We start from the raw sequence: 17,346 nt of genomic DNA, 5'->3' as shown, positions 1-17,346 counted from the left end.
TGATCCTGGGATCCGATGGCAGATGTCAGCTCTTGTGGAAGGTATGTGGTTGCGTCTGGCGGGGTCCAGGGCACTGGCGGGGACAAGGACGCTGTTTACGTATCTGGGGTTGCGTCTGGCAGGGTCCCGGGCGCTGGTTGAGGTAGAGGGGTTGCTAGGGGGGCATGTTTGCGATCCAGCCTTCTGAGGCTGTACAAGGCTCTGGTCAGAACCCATTTGGGGTATTGTGAGCAGTTTTGGGCCCAGCATCTAAGGAAGAATGTGGTGACCTTGGAAAGCGTTCAAGGAGGTTCACAAGAGTGGTCCTTGGAATGAAGAGCTTGTCATATATTGAGAGGTTCAGGACTCTGGGTCTGTACTCGGAGTTTAGACGGATGAGGAGAGAACTGATTGAAACTTGCATGATTCTGAGACCCCTGGATGGAGTGGACATGGAGAGAATGTTTTCACGAGTAAAAAAAACTGGAACCCGAGGACACAGCCTCAGACAAGGGATAATCCTTTAAAACAGAGATGAGGACTGGGCTGGTTTAGCACAGTGGGCTAAACAGCTGGCTTGTAATGCAGAACAAAGCCAGCAGCACGGGTTCAATTCCCGTACCGGCCTCCCTGAACAGGCGCCGGAATGTGGCGACTGGGGGCTTTTCACAGTAACTTCATTGAAGCCTACTTGTGATAATAAGCGATTTTTATTAGAGGAGGAATTTCTTTGCCAGAGGGTGGCGAATCTGTGGAACTCTTTGCTGCAGAAGGCTGTGCAGGCCAAGTCAGTGAGTGTCTTTAAGACAGAGATAGATAGGTTTTTGATTAATAAGGGGATCAGGGGTTATGGGGAAAAGGCAGGAGAATGGGGATGAGAAAAATATCAGCCAAGATTGAATGGCAGAGCAGACTTGATGGGCCGAGTGGCCTTATGGTCTTATGCTCATGGCTTCTTGAGTGTTCCATGTATGCCGTTTCAGCCTACTGGGTATTCTTAATCTGTGTGTTGGAAGGCCAATTAGAAGTGGAGATCATCAGGCCAAGTCCCAATTCAGTTCTCATTAAATGTCCACAAAATAAATACTGGGTGGAAATCAGCAATAAGCAGATTGGGTGACATTTCTTCTCCCTAACTGAGGATTCAGAAAATAATTAAAATGTCCACTCTTGTCTTACACTCATGTTCATTAAAACATTAACACAACCTAAGAAATGATCTTGGAAATCCTCTGATCTGAATGTTAAATTGCCAGAGGTGAACCTTTCCAATCTGAACATCAAGCCCCTATCTGGAACCTTAAAAGCCAATACTGCGGATGCTGGAAATCTGAAATAAAAACAGGAAATGCTGCAAAACTCAGCAGGCCTGGCAACATCTGTGGAGAGAGAAACAGAGTTAATGTTTGCAGTCCATATGTATCTTTATAGACTCAAATGTTAATTGTTTCTTTTCCCGCAGATCCGGCCAGATTGCTGAGTCTTTTCAGCGTTTTCTACTTCTATTGTAGAATCCACAACCTCTGAACCGCTCTTATAGTGACAATGGGTATGATTTACCGGCTGCATCCCGTTGGGCTGGGACGTGGTCGGTAGGTCCCAGGAGAGGCCTTTCTCGGGATTCCCGACAGTCGTTACATCTCGCAAGATCTAATGAGGCAAGATCTTGCAACACCCCTCGATCTGGATCCCACCGGGTTCCAGATAAGCATAACTGAAAGAGCTTGAAAGCTTAAGTAGCTATGCTGTCACCAAATTGAATGGCCACCCGGCAACTATCGGCCTCACCCAGGAGACCCCGGCGGTGCGCTATTCAGCACTTGTTCCCACAAAAGGGGATCTGGCGGAACGGCACTGGGAGGATCTACCAGGTGTTTGGAGGCCCCCAGGTGGTCGGTCTCTGGGCCGGGTGGCACCTTGGCACTGATGCCACCTGGGCTCTGGCACCCTGGCAGTGCCACCTGGGTGCTGCCCTGGCACTGCCAGGTGGTGCTGCCAAGCTGGCAGGGGCACTGTCAGGGTGCCAGGTTGGCAGTGTCAAGGTGACAAGCTGACATTTTGCCCATGCCAGGGGTCAGGCCCGGGGGTGCCCTGCTGGTGTGTGGCGGTGTGCGGGGGTGAGGGTGGGGGGGTGGGGGGGGCGGGGAGGAGGCTTGCGGACTCCCCAACAGGTGATTTGGGATGTTGGATGGGTCCGGGGGTTTTCAGCATCCGCAGTATTTTGCATTTAAAAATGGCACTCCGATCTCTTTCTGCACGAACGAACACCGCTGGTTGGACCTCCTCAGTGCAGGATATGCTGCTAAGTGCCGCCTCGGTGGGGTGTTCCTCACCTTGGGGGACAAAGAAAACAGAGTGCCATTAGATACTGGAGTTTCTCCCCTCTAACCCCCCCTTTTCTTTTCATTAGTCTGTTTGTTCTGAGGAAACCACCAACTCAGACATGTTCTCCAACTGTTTTCAGATCCTTAATAAATGAAACTACATTTTTGTTAACTGTTCCCTTATGTGCAGATGATGCTTTGATGTTTATTTGTCAGTAAGCTCAAGGGAAAACAGAACACTGCCAACACTCAAGGCAAAATCTGATCTTCTGATTTTTTTATCAAGGGTTGTGCACAGTGAATTAGTTTGAATACAAATGATTGGGGACATTTGGAAGACACTGATAAACCTGGGCACTTCAGCTTTTCGCCCTTTCGCACATTAGACTGGTCAAACTGGAGTAACCCAACTGTCAGTTGATGATTTAAAATGAAAGTCCATAAAATCTCAGATTTTCCAGGAAATAACAGTAAACTAATGTTCATGGTAAAAATCAGTCACAAAGTTATTGGGGTTTTTAAGTATGTTTGAAAGTTTCTTAGAGCACCTACATTTTGGGGGGATTGTGGTTTTGTTCATTCAGCACGGTAGCATTGTGGATAGCACAATTGCTTCACAGCTCCAGGGTCCCAGGTTCGATTCCGGCTTGGGTCACTGTCTGTGCGGAGTCTGCACATCCTCCCCGTGTGTGCGTGGGTTTCCTCCGGGTGCTCCGGTTTCCTCCCACAGTCCAAAGATGTGCAGGTTAGGTGGATTGACCATGAGAAATTGCCCTTAGTGTCCAAAATTGCCTTTAGTGTTGGGTGGGGTTACAGGGTTATGGGAATAGAGTGGAGGTGTTGACCTTGGGTAGGGTGCTCTTTCTAAGAGCCGGTGCAGACTCGATGGGCCGAATGACCTCCTTCTGCACTGTAAATTCTATGGTAATTCTTGGCGGAAGAGTTCTGAATCAACATAGAAATTTAAATTTTGGAAGTGGGTGGATCTAATGAATTGGAAGAGACAGTCTGAACAATTTTCTAACCATTTTCAACAGAGAATGACTATCTCACTTCATGCATTATCTATGCCTTCAAATCAATATTGGAAAACATGTCTTTCTTTTTCAAAGTCCTGGCTCAGATATGCAGTTTCCTCATAATGGATATGAATTGAATAGTTCAGCAGCTCTGACAAAAGTTAATGTTTCCGGGTGATAACCTTTCGGTCGATGACTTTTTATGCATTCTGATGAAAGGCCATCAACCAAAAGATCATCGACCAGAAATGTTAACTCTATTTCTCTTTCCATAGTTGCTGCCAAACTTGTTGAGCATTTCCAACATTTTCTGCTTCTTTCTGATTTCCAGCATCTGGGGCATTTTGATTTGAATGGAACAGTTGTTGTTTATTCGATAAAATTTTAAGCTCTCGGACATTCTGCAATCTATGCTCCTCTTTAAATTGATTTATTTTGTTTGATTAAACTGGACAGTGACTGGATAAATGTCTTGTACACCCTCTGCAAGATCAGCTAGATGATAAGAGGTATTCATTTTAAAAGGCTATATTTCCCAGTTAGTCATAGAATCATAGAATTTACAGTGCAGAAGGAGGCCATTCAGCCCATTGAGTCTGCACCAGCCTTACAAAGAGCACCCTACTCAAGCCCACGTATCTACCCTATCCCCGTAACCCAACTTAACATTTTCTTGACACTAAGGACAATTTATCAAGGCCAATCCACCTAACCAGCACGTCTTTGGACTATGGGAGGAAACCGGAGCACCCGAAGGAAACCCACGCAGACACGGGGAGAACGTGTAGACTCCGCACAGACAGTGACCCAAACTGGAATCGAACCTCGGATTTGGCGACAAATATAATGTACTTATTAATTTACAGACTAGGCCTTTCAAGAACACAAAAGGAATCAAACCATTTGAATAGCTTTCAAAAAATGGGCAATTTTGTCAGATGATTTAAAAGAGAAACAAATAATGTAAACAGACAACGTGTGGGATTCTCCATCCCACCAGACCCGGTTTCTGGTGTGGTGCGCCCTGCCAGCAGCGGGATCCTCCGTCCGGCAGCCGGCCACTGGAATTTCCCATTGTGGGCACTCCCACGCCGTAGGAAAATCCGTGGGCGTGCGTGCACTGCCAGCGAAGTGGAAGATCCTGCCGATGGAGAAACCAGGTGAATAACTAAGCATTAAAAAGAGTTCAAATCGATACCTACCAGTCTTAAAATTCATTAAAAACGGCAAGGCTCTGTTTGGGAAATCAAATAAAATCTATGCTACGAGCGGAGGAAAATTCAGGGGGGAAAAATGCAAGAGGCTTTTCCACAGCATGTGAGCAGGAAGTATCAGGTAGGATGGAAGCTTCAGTGATGTCCAACAAATCAAAAATATTATTTCTAAACCAAGCAGGATTGAACAAATTTTTATCAGAGATATAAAAGCGAAATACCGAAGCTCCAGGAAATCGTAAGTGTTCTGTCATCCAATGAGATCAGGCAAGTGGAAATTAATTAACTAATTGGAGCTGACATTGGTGAAGTTTTAGATTTATTTAATAAGTCAGTACAAATGTCAAAAACATTTTGGCATAAGTTAACCCAGTGACAGATTTTATAAATTATTGTCCCTACAAAAAACTAGGGAGAGAGAAAAAAATCTTTAGACATGGTCAGCGACATTATGCCTTTGTGTATTCTCGGTGTGCTGGATTTTTGGGGTGACTCACAGGGTAAGGAGGCAAAATATTTGTACTGCAGAATGAATGCACTTTCACGACATGTGTTTACAGTTGAAGAATAGAGGATGCATACAATACCTGGCTTGCAGTGCAGTTGGAAAGACAAGTCTTGCCATCAGCAGCAAGATAGAAGTTTGTGGGACAGGCACATTTGTGTCCTCCTCCAGGAGAAAGCAAACACAGGTTGCTGCAACCTCCATTATATAATTTGCATGGGTGACCAGGCACTGAGACAGAAGATAAAAGACAATTTATGAACTAATCTCATCTACAATAAAATCAAGTTATGTACAACACATACAATTGAAAAATGTTGCAGCACAGATCCAAAATTCATAAAGGTTACAGACAATAATGAAACCATGTTATTAAACTCGGGCCAAGTGTAACCCCCTTGCAGGTTTCTCATGAGGAGAGTGTGTGCAAAATGTGCACTGAGACTTGAGCTAATTTTAATTGCTGTGGGCTCTTATTCAGAAGCAGCAGTTCAGATAGCAAACTGAAATGAGGGGGAAGCACTAATCATTTGGTAGCTGGGCAGCAATCTAAATTTGGTGTTAACAAACACCAAAAGAATACTCACTAGCGTGCCGCTAAGTCATGGTTGAAGATGATTGAAGGGTGCTGGTCTCAAAATCAAAACTTGCCAATACTATTTCAAGTTAGCCAGCAGCTCTCAAAGGGGTGTTGCGTGGTGGCTGAATCAGGTGCTGGGAGTCCTTTGAAAGCTGAGTTTGGCTTGGCATAAAAATAAGAATGCCTAAACATGGTGGAATGCTGGCACCAAGATTTTCCGAAGCTACACTGGAGATCTTTGTGGATGAAGCGGAAATAAAGGAGAGACGCTCTGTATCTTCAGGGGGCCAGGACGTCCTACAAACATTGTTCTGTGGTGGGAGCCAATAAATAACTTTGGAGATCAATGCCAGGAGTCCACAGCCCCAAGAACCTGGATGCACTGTCAGAAGAACTATACTGACTTCTCTGACTGATCAAGGTCAGTGAATTCATCTGCAAATGCCATACTGTATTAACTGTGCCATTGTTTAATGCAGCATACATCCATCACTAACCTACCAACAATTTCTCATCTCTTATCAATCTCTCATCATTCAGCACACATACATAACATTCACATACTTCACCTCATCCTTCCATATTTACCACTGTTGCAGGCCTCATACTCACATCTACAACATGCACAGATTGGCCAACTATTCATCCATACCAAACACATTATCATCCACATACTGCACATCATTACTGTCCCACTTCCCTCTCTCTTGCAGCAGAAGGTGGTGCACAACTGGAGGTTAAGGAACTAATCGGAGATAAGTGTATGTCTGCATGCTCTAAACTGGATGAGCTGTCCCTCAATGACATATGGTTCAACTAATAATTAACTTTGACCCTGACATTTGCCTCCAGTTGCTTTCCCATCACTGACATTGGACTGCCTGTCCTGTAGTTACCAGCTCTCCCTCTTTTTGAAAGAAGTGTGATATTATCAATCATCCATTCACCTGGTACCTTCCATCAAAAAAGGAGAACAGAAAGATTGTGGTCAGAACTTGTGTGATATCTCCACCCTCAGTTCCTTCAGCAGCCTAGGATGCATGCCATCTGGTCTGGTTGACTTGTTAATTCTGAATGATGCTGACCTACTTGCACTTCCGTTTCTATTTATTGTTTACTGAGTCCAGTAGATCTACTCTCTCTCTCCTTCACAGCAACATTAATTCATCCTTCTCTTCTGTAGAGACAGATGCAAAACATTCACACAGAACCTCTTTCATGCCGTCTATCTTCACAAAAAAAAATCCTTCTTTTTCCCTGAGTATTACTATGTTTTTCTATTTGTAGGATTTTTGGGTTCACTTTTATGTTACCTGCTAATATTTTCTCATGTTTTCTTTATCTTTCTTAAGTCTTTTCTTAATTTTCCCCTGAACTTTGTATTTTGCCTGTATGCCTGTATTGTCCAAGTATGTTCTGTCCCGGTGATTTGCCGCAAGCCTCCTTCATTTTATTTTATTTTAACCTTTATTTCCTTGGTCATCCAGGGAGCTTCAGCTTTGGGTGCTCCTCCTTCAGGGAATATTTTTGATTTGTACCAGAACCATCACCACCTTGAAGGTCTACCATTGCTCATTTATTGTTCGCTTGGCCTCTGCTAAATTTCTTCTCAAATTAGCTCGCTTCCAGGTGGGAGTTTTCACCTTTGATTTTTCTATGTCCTTTTCCATAATTATTTTACACCTAATTTTATCATGATCTCTATTCCGTCGATGTTTCCCCCATTGAAATACATCCCAATTGTCCGACTTCATTTTCCATAACTAGATTCAGTACTACTTGCTTCCTTATTGCACGCAAACGGACTTATCAAGAACAAAAACAGCGTGCTTTCATACCTTTAACACAGTGAAATGTCTTAAGACACTTCACAGGAGGGCTCTCAAGTAAAACTTGATACTAAGCCACATAAGGGCGATATTAGGACAGATGACTAATAGCCTGGCCAACGTAATAGGTTTAAAGGCATTTAGAAGGGGTATAGCAATATGAATTTTTAAGGAGGGAATTCAGGAGCTTAGGGCCTGAACTGCGGAATGCATAATCGCCTCTGGAACGATTAAAAGTGGGCTCCTCAAGAGCGCAACGTTTTCCTGCACACATTGTAGTAATTTTCCATTCTTCTTGCCTTTTACATTGGGTGGAGTTTTCCAGCCTTTCACACAGGGGTATTTTCTGGCCCCATACCCCTCCATCCCCCGCAACAAGTTCCCTGGCGGCAGGACAGCCGAGCCATGCAAAATGCCTCAGACATCAGTGGTCCAGAAAATCTCACCCTCGGCCAATGGTGAGAAGTCTCCATTGCCGGAAAAAACGCTATAGGGTTGGAGGCGGGGAGCGTAAAATCTGACCCAGTCTTGCTTTGGGAATTTTGTCCCTGGCCATTATTGCCCTTCTATTTTCACTTTTCTCTGGAATTTGCCTGTGGACTTTCTCTACTGACTCCTCCCCTTTCTGTTTATAAATGCTAATGAAATAGAGTCAAATCTTTGCATCCTCCAGTAACCCAGTGCTCGACAAAACTATAACAATCTCCGTACACCTAACTCCTTATAACAGTCAGTTTATAAATTCACGGAAGTTTGTGGCTACGTTTTTTTGTATACATGGAGGTACAATAACTTGCAGTGGGCTGCTGGAAGCAGCTGTACTAATAAGAATGGATGGCTCATGATTTATGACTTGTGACTCTTTCTAAGCTTGAAATCTAGTCCGCATGCTGCAAGTGAATGTCAACCACCTCATGAAATCCTGACATGTCTTCGCAAAAGCAAATGAATCACTGGATAATGATGGCTGATGTGGAGTGTGGGTGAATGCCAAGTGCACATATCTACAGTTATGCAACGGAAGGTTTAAAAGCATTGTTAGAAAATTCGCGTGAAGTTAGGTAAAATCAGAGTTTAATTTTAAACCTGTAAAAGTGCTTGGCAAGGCACTTATGATAACTCCACAAAATTCCTGCTCATTCAGCAAGCTGAGGGTCAATGCACGTGCTATATTCTCCTCTGTAAATCAATTAATGAAGGCTGAGCTGACTCCCGGCACCTATGGGGTTGATGTGCCGAGTTGATACAAGGCTACCGAATATAATGCAAAATATATACTGTTCTGAAATAATGAACATATGGATCTCATTGTTATGCATGTTGATAATCTTTCCTTCTTCCAACTTGATGTTTTTTTTCCAACAAATAAAACAAAGTAAAATGACTTTCTCCCCATAATTAGACAAATCATCCAATTAAACAAGTGATTTATGCATTAAGTTTTGAAAGTATATAGCATGTCATGAAGAATTACCATCTGGCTGTCTATAGGGATGGTACACGTGGATATCCATTATCTGATGCCAAGAGCTGATTAGTGACATCTTGTTCAAGCCTGTGGTTTTGTGAGCTCGGCTAACCGACTTAGTTTTCCAGTCTGTCCAGTAGATGTAGTCTTCAAATAGTGTAACCGCTAACACATGCGGCATATCTTGGTTATGAACTGCAACAGGATATAGTTATATTAGTGCACTACCTTGATAGACTGCCAGCCACAACACTCAATATTGCATGAGCCATCAGCTGCAACTGGAACATAACTTCTTCTGAATAATTGCTGTGACAATACGCCAACTCCCTGGGGTTCTCCATTACCATTTAAAAGAACACAGAACCAAGCATTAACTCTGTTAGCTCTGCTCCAATAGCTGACAGAAAAAGAATATGCCTGCTCATAAAGGAAAGTTTTGGTGTTCTTCAACATCAAATAATAATTTAATTTGGAAAGGAAACATGTTGAACTGAAATCCTATTAAACCAGCTAAAACTCACAATTTACCACAAAAAATGGATTAGCGTTGACTCATAAGAGTGTACTCAACTATAGCAAAATCATTCCCCCTTTTTTTCCCACTCTTCTGTTGGTGGAAAGCCTGGGTACAGTGTTGGAGGTGCCCGCAGCCCCTTCCCCAGGGGGTCATTCCCAACTTTGAGTGTCAGGAGGTTATCGTAAAGCACAGGGCAGCTAAGCTCAATTCTATCTTCACGCAAAACAGTCACGATAGCGTAGCTTGGATTGAGGCTTTTTCCCCATTTTTTAGTGGAGAAACGGAGGTCAATTAAAATACCTCAGATGTGAGCAGCTAAACTCAGGCTCACAAAGGTGATGCATTTACCCACTAAGCTGCCAGGGGATCCATATAAAAATTTGGAAGTGTGATTCGTTCCAATAACGACAACTGGAGGGAATAAACTAATAATTTGCTTCCCTTTCCTTTCGTGACCTGTTTTCAATAACTTTGTGCTGGTTCCACTTACCAATATTTTCCGGCTGTTAATAAACTTTTTACAGATTTGTTCTACCAAGCTCAAATCGCTCTCTGCCTAATTTTCAATTTACAAATTAATCAATAATTGAATTCAAAGACTCAGCCTGTACTGCCTCTTGGATCATCTGATATCTACCACGTATCGAACAGCCGATACTTCGAAACAAGATTTCCTTCACTGTCAGAACCTCTTTGATCAGCACCTTAAACATCCCTTAATGAGGACACAGAATTCACAGGGCCACCTGAGTTTTAAATGGAACAAGTTGCAGCAATCAATCATTGACCTCAGACAAATTTTAATTCAAGTAGCAATATTTAAAAAAGAAACCCTTGAGCGTGCTTTAAATCTGACATTTTAATTCCAGTACCATATACTGGCCCAAAATTATAAGTATTTATCAGAGCAGGCAGCTGGAGAATTCAAAATATAATTTACTCTCATTTTGCTAGCTTTTTCTTGTAAATTAGAATGCATTCAAGCTAAAAGCTTTCAAGTCTGCTTTTCTCCAAAGATTGTCGTATAATTGTATACCAGTTGTCTTCACGACAGAGAAAATTTTCTGTCATTTATCACAAATGGGCTATTATTTTTATTCCATAAATCATCAGGTTTTACTGCATACACCCCTTCACCAGAACTTTAAACTGTTCTTATTCTAACAAAACCCTTCTGCACCTCCAAATTCTTTTAGGTTTTACTGAAGATTTCATCATTTGTCTTGCTTCTATTTCCTTAAATCTAGTTTGACTGGATTTGAACCTCCCCTGCCAGAAAGTACAATTTGAAAACACCAATGGCATCTTCAAACATCAACATTGGGTGTGATTTAATGGCCGCGTTGCGCTTAAGCGAGAGCGCGATGAGGCTGTTAAATCGCAGGAGAGACCAAAATCGAGAATAACGCCGGGCGGCAAGCCGTTGGCGACATCAGGATCCCGCCGTAGCGTGGTGAGATACCAATAATCACCATTTAAGCCCAATCTGCAGACAATTATCGGGAGCGCACCCCTATCTAATGGCCTCTCCAGCAAGTGGTCACGCAGGCGCCGATTTGTAATCCTTTTTAAAAATGTGAAGCTGGCAGAAGAGCTGTTGCGGGCACCCAAGCCACCTTCGCTCTTAGGCAATGAGTAAGGGGACACTTGGCTTGCTGCCACCTTGCTCACAGAAGAGGTGGGGGTATCCCCAAGGGGCCAGCCTCAGTTGAGGTGGGCCGTCAAATTCCCATAGGCTGGCTTGGCTGGTTTTGGGGGGGTGGGGAGATGGGTATCTCAGCACCCGCGGGTCTGTCATGTCACCACTGGATCTTGTGCTCCTGTTCCGGGGACAACCCCAACCCTTGGCCACCTGCCCCATTGACCACCCACAACTCCCACTGACCACAGAGGCCTTTGATGCACGATCAATTGAACAAAGACTAGAGTTGGATACAACTGAGGCTTTATTGCTCTGAGATGGATGGCCTCCCACAGCAGCTGGCGAAATGGCTGCTGAATGGAGGACACTCATATTTATACTCTGCCTACTGGGCGGAGCCAGCAGTCAGGGACTACCGGCGAATCTGTAGTACAGGTCCTACCTTACATCACCTAATATAGGTGCAACAGTGGTTTACCACATTCACCCCCTGTTAAAATTGAGTCCGGCGGGGGAGGCGGAGAACTGAACACTGCAATGAATCCATATTTACAGTATTTGAGCAGAAACAAAATGTCTTTTGAAGTCCGGCAGACCAGGTAGAGGTTTAACCGGTCCGGTGCCTTGATGTTCCGCTGGGAGTGACGTAGTGGTGGCGGCGATGTCGATGCTGGCCTGATGTTCGGTGACTCTGAGAGCGTGCCGAAATCCTCTTCATCCTCGGGCGTGGGCAGGGGAAGGACGGATGGTCCTGGTGGGGATAATGCTGGGAGCACCGGGGGAGGGAAGGGTGGCGCCGGGCTGTAGGGGTGTGTGTGTGTGTGGAACCTGCTGGTGCCAGGTCCCTGAGGGAGATAGTATCCTGGCGCCATCGGGGTACGCCACGTAGGCATACTGGGGGTTTGCATGGAGCAATTGCACCCTCTCCACCAATGGGTCCATCTTGTGGAGTTGGACGTGCTTACGGAGCAGGACTGGTCCTGGAGCCGCGAGCCAAGTCGGGAGCGACACCCCGGATGTGGACTTCCTGGGGAAGGCAAAAAGGCGTTCATGGGGTGTGTTGTTAGTGGCGGTGCACAGCAGTGACCGAATGGAGTGGAGTGCATCAGGGAGGACCTCATGCCAGCAGGAGGCTGGGAGGTTCCTAGACCGTAGGGCCACTTGGACGGCCATCCATACCGTCCCGTTCTCCCTCTCTACCTGCCCATTTCCCCGGGGGTTATAGCTGGTTGTCCTGCTGGAGGCGATACCCCTGCTGAGCAGGAACTGACGCAGCTCATCGCTCATGAATGAGGATCCCCTGTCACTGTGGATGTAGGCGGGGCAACCGAACAGAGCGAAGATAGTGTTTAGGGCTTTGATGATGGTGGCAGATGTCATGTCGGGGCATGTGATGGCAAAGGGGAACCTGGAGCATTCATCGACCACACTGAGAATATACGTGTTTCGGTCGGTGGAGGGGAGGGGCCATTTGAAATCCACGCTGAGGCGTTCAAAGGGGCGGGAGGCCATCACCAGGCGCGCACGGTCCGGCTGGTAGAAGTGCGGTTTGCACTCTGCACAGATCTGGCAGTCCCTGGTGATTGTCCGTAATTCCTTGACGGAGTAGGGCAGATTGCGAGCCTTGACAAAACGGTACAACCTTGTGACTCCCGGGTGACAAAGGCTGTCGTGCAGGGCCCGGAGTTGGTCTACTTCTGCGCTGGCACATGTGCCTCGGGATAGGGCGTCTGGGGGCTCGTTGAGTTTGCCGGGGCGATACAAAATCTCGTAATCATAGGTGAAGAGCTCGATCCTCCACCTCAAGATTTTATCGTTTTTGATTTTGCCCCGCTGTGTGTTATTGAACATGAAGGCTACCGACCGTTGGTCAGTGAGGAGGGTGAATCTCCTGCCGGCCAGGTAATGCCTCCAATGCCGCACAGTCTCAACAATAGCTTGGGCCTCTTTTCCGATGGATGAGTGCTGAATTTCTGAGGCATGAAGGGTGCGGGAAAAGAATGCCACGGGTCTGCCTGCCTGATTGAGGGTGGCGGGTAGGACGACGTCCAATGCGTCACTTTCTACTTGAAAGGGCAGTGTCTCGTCTACTGCGTGCAGCCGGCCTTGGTGATATCGGCTCTGATACGGCGAAGGCCTGTTGTGCCTCGGCCGCCAGGGGAAAGTGTGTGGACTGTATGAGTGGGCGGGCCTTGTCTGCATAGTTTGGGACCCACTGGGTGTAGTATGAGAAGAACCCCAGGCAGCGTTTGAGGGCCTTGGGGCAGTGGGGAAGGGGGAGCTTGATGAGGAGGCGCATGTGGTCGGGATCGGGCCCCAGAACTCCGTTCTGGACCACATAGCCGGGTATGGCTAAGCGGGTCATGCTAAACACGCACTTCTCCTTGTTGTAGCTGAGGTTGAGGAGAGTGGCGGTGTGGAGAAATTTGGCAAGGCTGGTATCGTGGTCCTGCTGGTCATGGCCGCAGATGGTGATGTTGTCTAGGTGGGAAGGTGGCCCGCAAACCGTACCGGTCAACAATTCGGTTCATCGCCCTTTGGAAGAACGAGACCCCGTTCGTGACGCCGAAAGGAACCCTGAGGAAGTGATGGAGACAACCGTCCGCCTCGAAAGCAGTGTATGGACGGTCCGATTTACGAATGGGGAGCTAGTGGTAGGCGGATTTGAGGTCTACTGTTGAGAAGACCCGGTACTGTGCAATCTGATTGACCATATCAGATATGCGTGGGAGGGGATACGCGTTGAGCTGCGTGTACCGATTGATGATCTGGCTGTAGTACACGACCATTCTGCGTTTCTCCCATGTTTTAACGACTACAACTTGGGCTCTCCAGTGGCTGTTGCTGGCCTCGATGATGCTTTCCCGAAGCAGCTGCTGCACCTCGGACCTGATGAAGGTCCTGGCCTGGGTGCTGTACCATCTGCTCCTGGTGGCGACGGGTTTGCAATCCGGGGTTAGATTTGCGAAGAGAGAAGGCGGATCGACCTTTAGGTCCGCGAGGCTGCACACAGTGAGGGGTGGTAGGGGCCCGCCGAATTTGAGGGTTAGGCTCTGGAAATTGCACTGGAAATCCAGGCCAAGTAGTAGGGCAGCGCAGAGGTTAGGGAGGATGTAGAGGTGGAAGCCGCTGAATTCTACACCCTGGACCGTGAGTGTGACCGTACAGTACCCCCGGATCATGACGGAATGGGATCCGGAGGCCAGGCTGATTCTTCGGTTGGCGGGGTGTACCGCGAGGGAGAAGCACCTTACCGTATCCGGGTGTATGACGCTTTCGGTGCTCCCGGGGTCCAGCAGGCAAGAGGTCACGTGGCCATTGATTTTCACGCTGGTCGATGCGGTGCCCAGGTTGTGCGGACGAGACTGGTCGATCGTCACTGAGGCGAGTTGTAGACGGTCGTCGTTGGCGCCGGATGATGGGCAGCCTGGGGGGCCCAGGTCCTGGAATGCTGTCGGTGTCCATGCCCCGTGGGGGAGATAAAATGGCGGCGTCCATGGGCCGCATGTGGACTGAGGGGGGGAGATGGCGACGCCCACTGGCTGCGCGTGGTCCGGGTAGATGAAGATGGCGGCGCCCATTGTGTGTAGACTAGGGGTGTGGGGGTGATAGCGGCGACTGCGCGGGCCTGGCACACCGCGGCGAAGTGTCCCTTTTTGCCGCAAGCCTTGCAAAGGGCCGCGTGGGCCGGGCAACGTTGCCGAAGGTGTTTCTGCTGGCTGCAGAAGTAACATCGGGGACCCCAGGGGTGCGCGGGCTGGCGCGTGGCGTAGGCGTACTGGCTGGGTAAGGCCCCCGCTGGGTCGGCCGTCTGTGGGGTTCATGATGCGTTGGAGGGGTGGGCCGTGCGGCTGGTGGGGTAGGCCTGACTGTTGCGCGAGGCGACCGTCATAGAGAGCGCTAGCTTCTTTTTCTCTGCTAGATCGAGCGTAGCCCCTTCTAAAAGTCTTTGGCATATGAGGTCTGACCCAATCCCCGGAACGAACATGTCCCGCATAAGGAGGTTCGAACGTTCAGTGGCCGTAACTGCCTGACAGTCACAGTCCCGGACGAGTGGGATTAGGACCCACCAGAAGTCTTCTATGGACTCACCAGGGAGTTGAGAGCGAGTGGCGAGTACGCGCCTGGCGAAGAGCGTGTTCGTCTTCTGTGCGTAGTTTTCTTTGAGAAGCGCTATGGCGACGGCGTAGTCCAGGGCGTCCTGGATCAGCAGAAACACGTTGGAGCTCAACCTTGAGAACAGGATCTGTATCTTCTGAGCCTCCAGAACAGGAGTGGTCGCAGAGTTGATATACGCCTCGAAGCAAGCTAGCCAGTGATTAAAGTCCTTTTTGGTGTTGCTTGATTGCAGATCCAGCTGCAGGCGATCTGGCTTGATATGGAGGTCCATCTTTTAGAAAATCATAGAGCAATAAATTGATGCACGATCAATTGAACAAAGACTAGAGTTGGATACAACTGAGGCTTTATTGCTCTAAGATGTGTGGCCTCCCACAGCAGCTGGCGAAATGGCTGCTGAATGGAGGACACGCATATTTATACTCCGCCTACTGGGCGGAGCCAGCAGGCCAGGACTACCGGTGAACCTGTAGTACAGGTCCTACCTTACATCACCTAATAGAGGTACAACAGTGGTTTACCACAGCCACACGGCAGAGGCTATTCCTAATAGGGTATTGGCAATCATAGTTAAGTGAGCACTTTACACCTCCTTGGTGGATCCCATGGATAGGTATGCCATGTGGCATGTGGGAATTATTGCTTAGCATCCCAATCAGACCATGATGCCTGGACACTGTGCCTGAACACTGCGGGGGCAACAGCACGGACACAGGGGCCAACATCCGAATACCCACGGGCTGGGCCCCAGCACCGGGGATATTTCCGTGTCCAGAGAGTGGATGTGTGCGCCGGGGATGGGATCAGCGCTCGGTCAAGATAACATTACGTGCAGGTGTCTGGGGTACAGGGTGTGGGGTCTGTCGAGCAGGGCCCCCCGTTGTGGACGGGGGTGCGTAGGCAGGGTGTGCCGGGTGGGGGTGTGGTGGTGGGGAGGGGGAGCCATCTAGCACCTCCGTGACCGGAAAGTTGGGATGTGGGATTGTGCTCGGCCCGCTTTGCGGAAAAAGTGCTAGAGGGGTCATGTTGGTCGAGGTCAACGATTTTTATTATTTAACATAAATGTCCCCAACTACCCCAATTCCCCGATGGAAGTGATCCTCGACCAGAGTAGCCTTCCATTCTCTACCGCATAGGTGTGTCCCCCAGATGCACATCAGAGGGTCTATCGTGTCCCGTGGCTTTTGATGCCGCTGTTGGGTGCCCTCTGGGGACATTGCAGCTGGAGGGCCCCGGCGCAATTGCCGGCGGCACATGGCTCGCTGTGCCACCCTGTTCTGAGTGCTGATTCCGAGAGGCACCGCTGTCAGCGGGGTGAGTCTCGGGGAGTGGTTGGCCGCTGTCACCACTCCATAAGGTGGCTTCGGGTTGGCATCCAGTGTCCCCTCCTGCCGGTCGGTGCCCATGGGGCCTTGGAGTTCACCTTAGGACAGAGGGTCAGCTGGATCGAGCCCCGGCTGCCCGTGCATCATCTGGCTCTGCCATTCCTGGCGGCTCCTCAATACCTGCAGCACGGTGTTGACACCCTCAACAATTCTCCTCAGAGACTGGGACAGGCTCCAACGTGCTCCGGCAATGTCCAACTGCGAACTGGGACATGTCCCGCAGCAACATATATGTTAAATGGGGATGACAGCTGTGATGCTTCAACGGTAGTCTCCTCGGAGTTCTCCTCCGAGGCATTTTCATGGGAGGTGAGGAGGGGGCACCACCCCGGATGTAGATCCTGTGGGAGAATTAACACGTGGTCAATGGGAGGGCTGGGTCAGTCTGCATGGCATTAATAACTCAGGTGTGACAGGTCATCTGAGTGGGAGTCGGTTGATCCTCATCTCTGCGCATACACCAACCTCTACATTGGTTACTGATCTGTCCTCGGCCACCGCCGCGACCTTTAGGGCCCATTCCTCGTAGGGGTGAGGACACTGTGCCGTCTGTCTGGGCCCTCTCCTGCCAGTTGTGGCCCATCTTGTCCAGCGGGGACACAGGGGGCATCGATAGCCGTACGTGTCAATCTGCAAAGCTGTATGTGGTGGTGGTGGTGGGGGGACGGGGGGGGGGGGGGGGGGGGGGGGAGAGAGGTTGGGGTGGAGAGCTCGGGTTGGGGGTGTGTGTGGGTGGAGGGTTGGGGGAGGTGCGGGGGAGTG

General features: G+C 48.4%; 1 protein-coding gene across 1 annotated transcript in view; it reads right to left on the bottom strand.

The window, feature by feature from the left end:
* The window catches only part of LOC140406652 (low-density lipoprotein receptor-related protein 1-like), a 1,475,832-nt gene that overhangs the window by 285,367 nt on the left and 1,173,119 nt on the right, over window positions 1-17,346 (bottom strand). Inside the window, exons 55-56 of the mRNA XM_072494659.1 lie at window positions 8,925-9,113; window positions 5,124-5,272 (exon numbers count right to left, since the gene is read on the bottom strand). Of these exons, the coding sequence (XP_072350760.1) occupies window positions 5,124-5,272; window positions 8,925-9,113 (338 nt within the window). The remainder of the gene's footprint in view (window positions 1-5,123; window positions 5,273-8,924; window positions 9,114-17,346) is intronic.

This window comes from Scyliorhinus torazame, chromosome 2 (genome assembly GCF_047496885.1).
Source record: "Scyliorhinus torazame isolate Kashiwa2021f chromosome 2, sScyTor2.1, whole genome shotgun sequence".
Taxonomy (NCBI): Eukaryota; Metazoa; Chordata; class Chondrichthyes; order Carcharhiniformes; family Scyliorhinidae; genus Scyliorhinus; species Scyliorhinus torazame.
The sequence above is the reverse complement of the archived record's forward strand: the minus strand, read 5'-3'. Positions and strand labels throughout refer to the sequence as shown.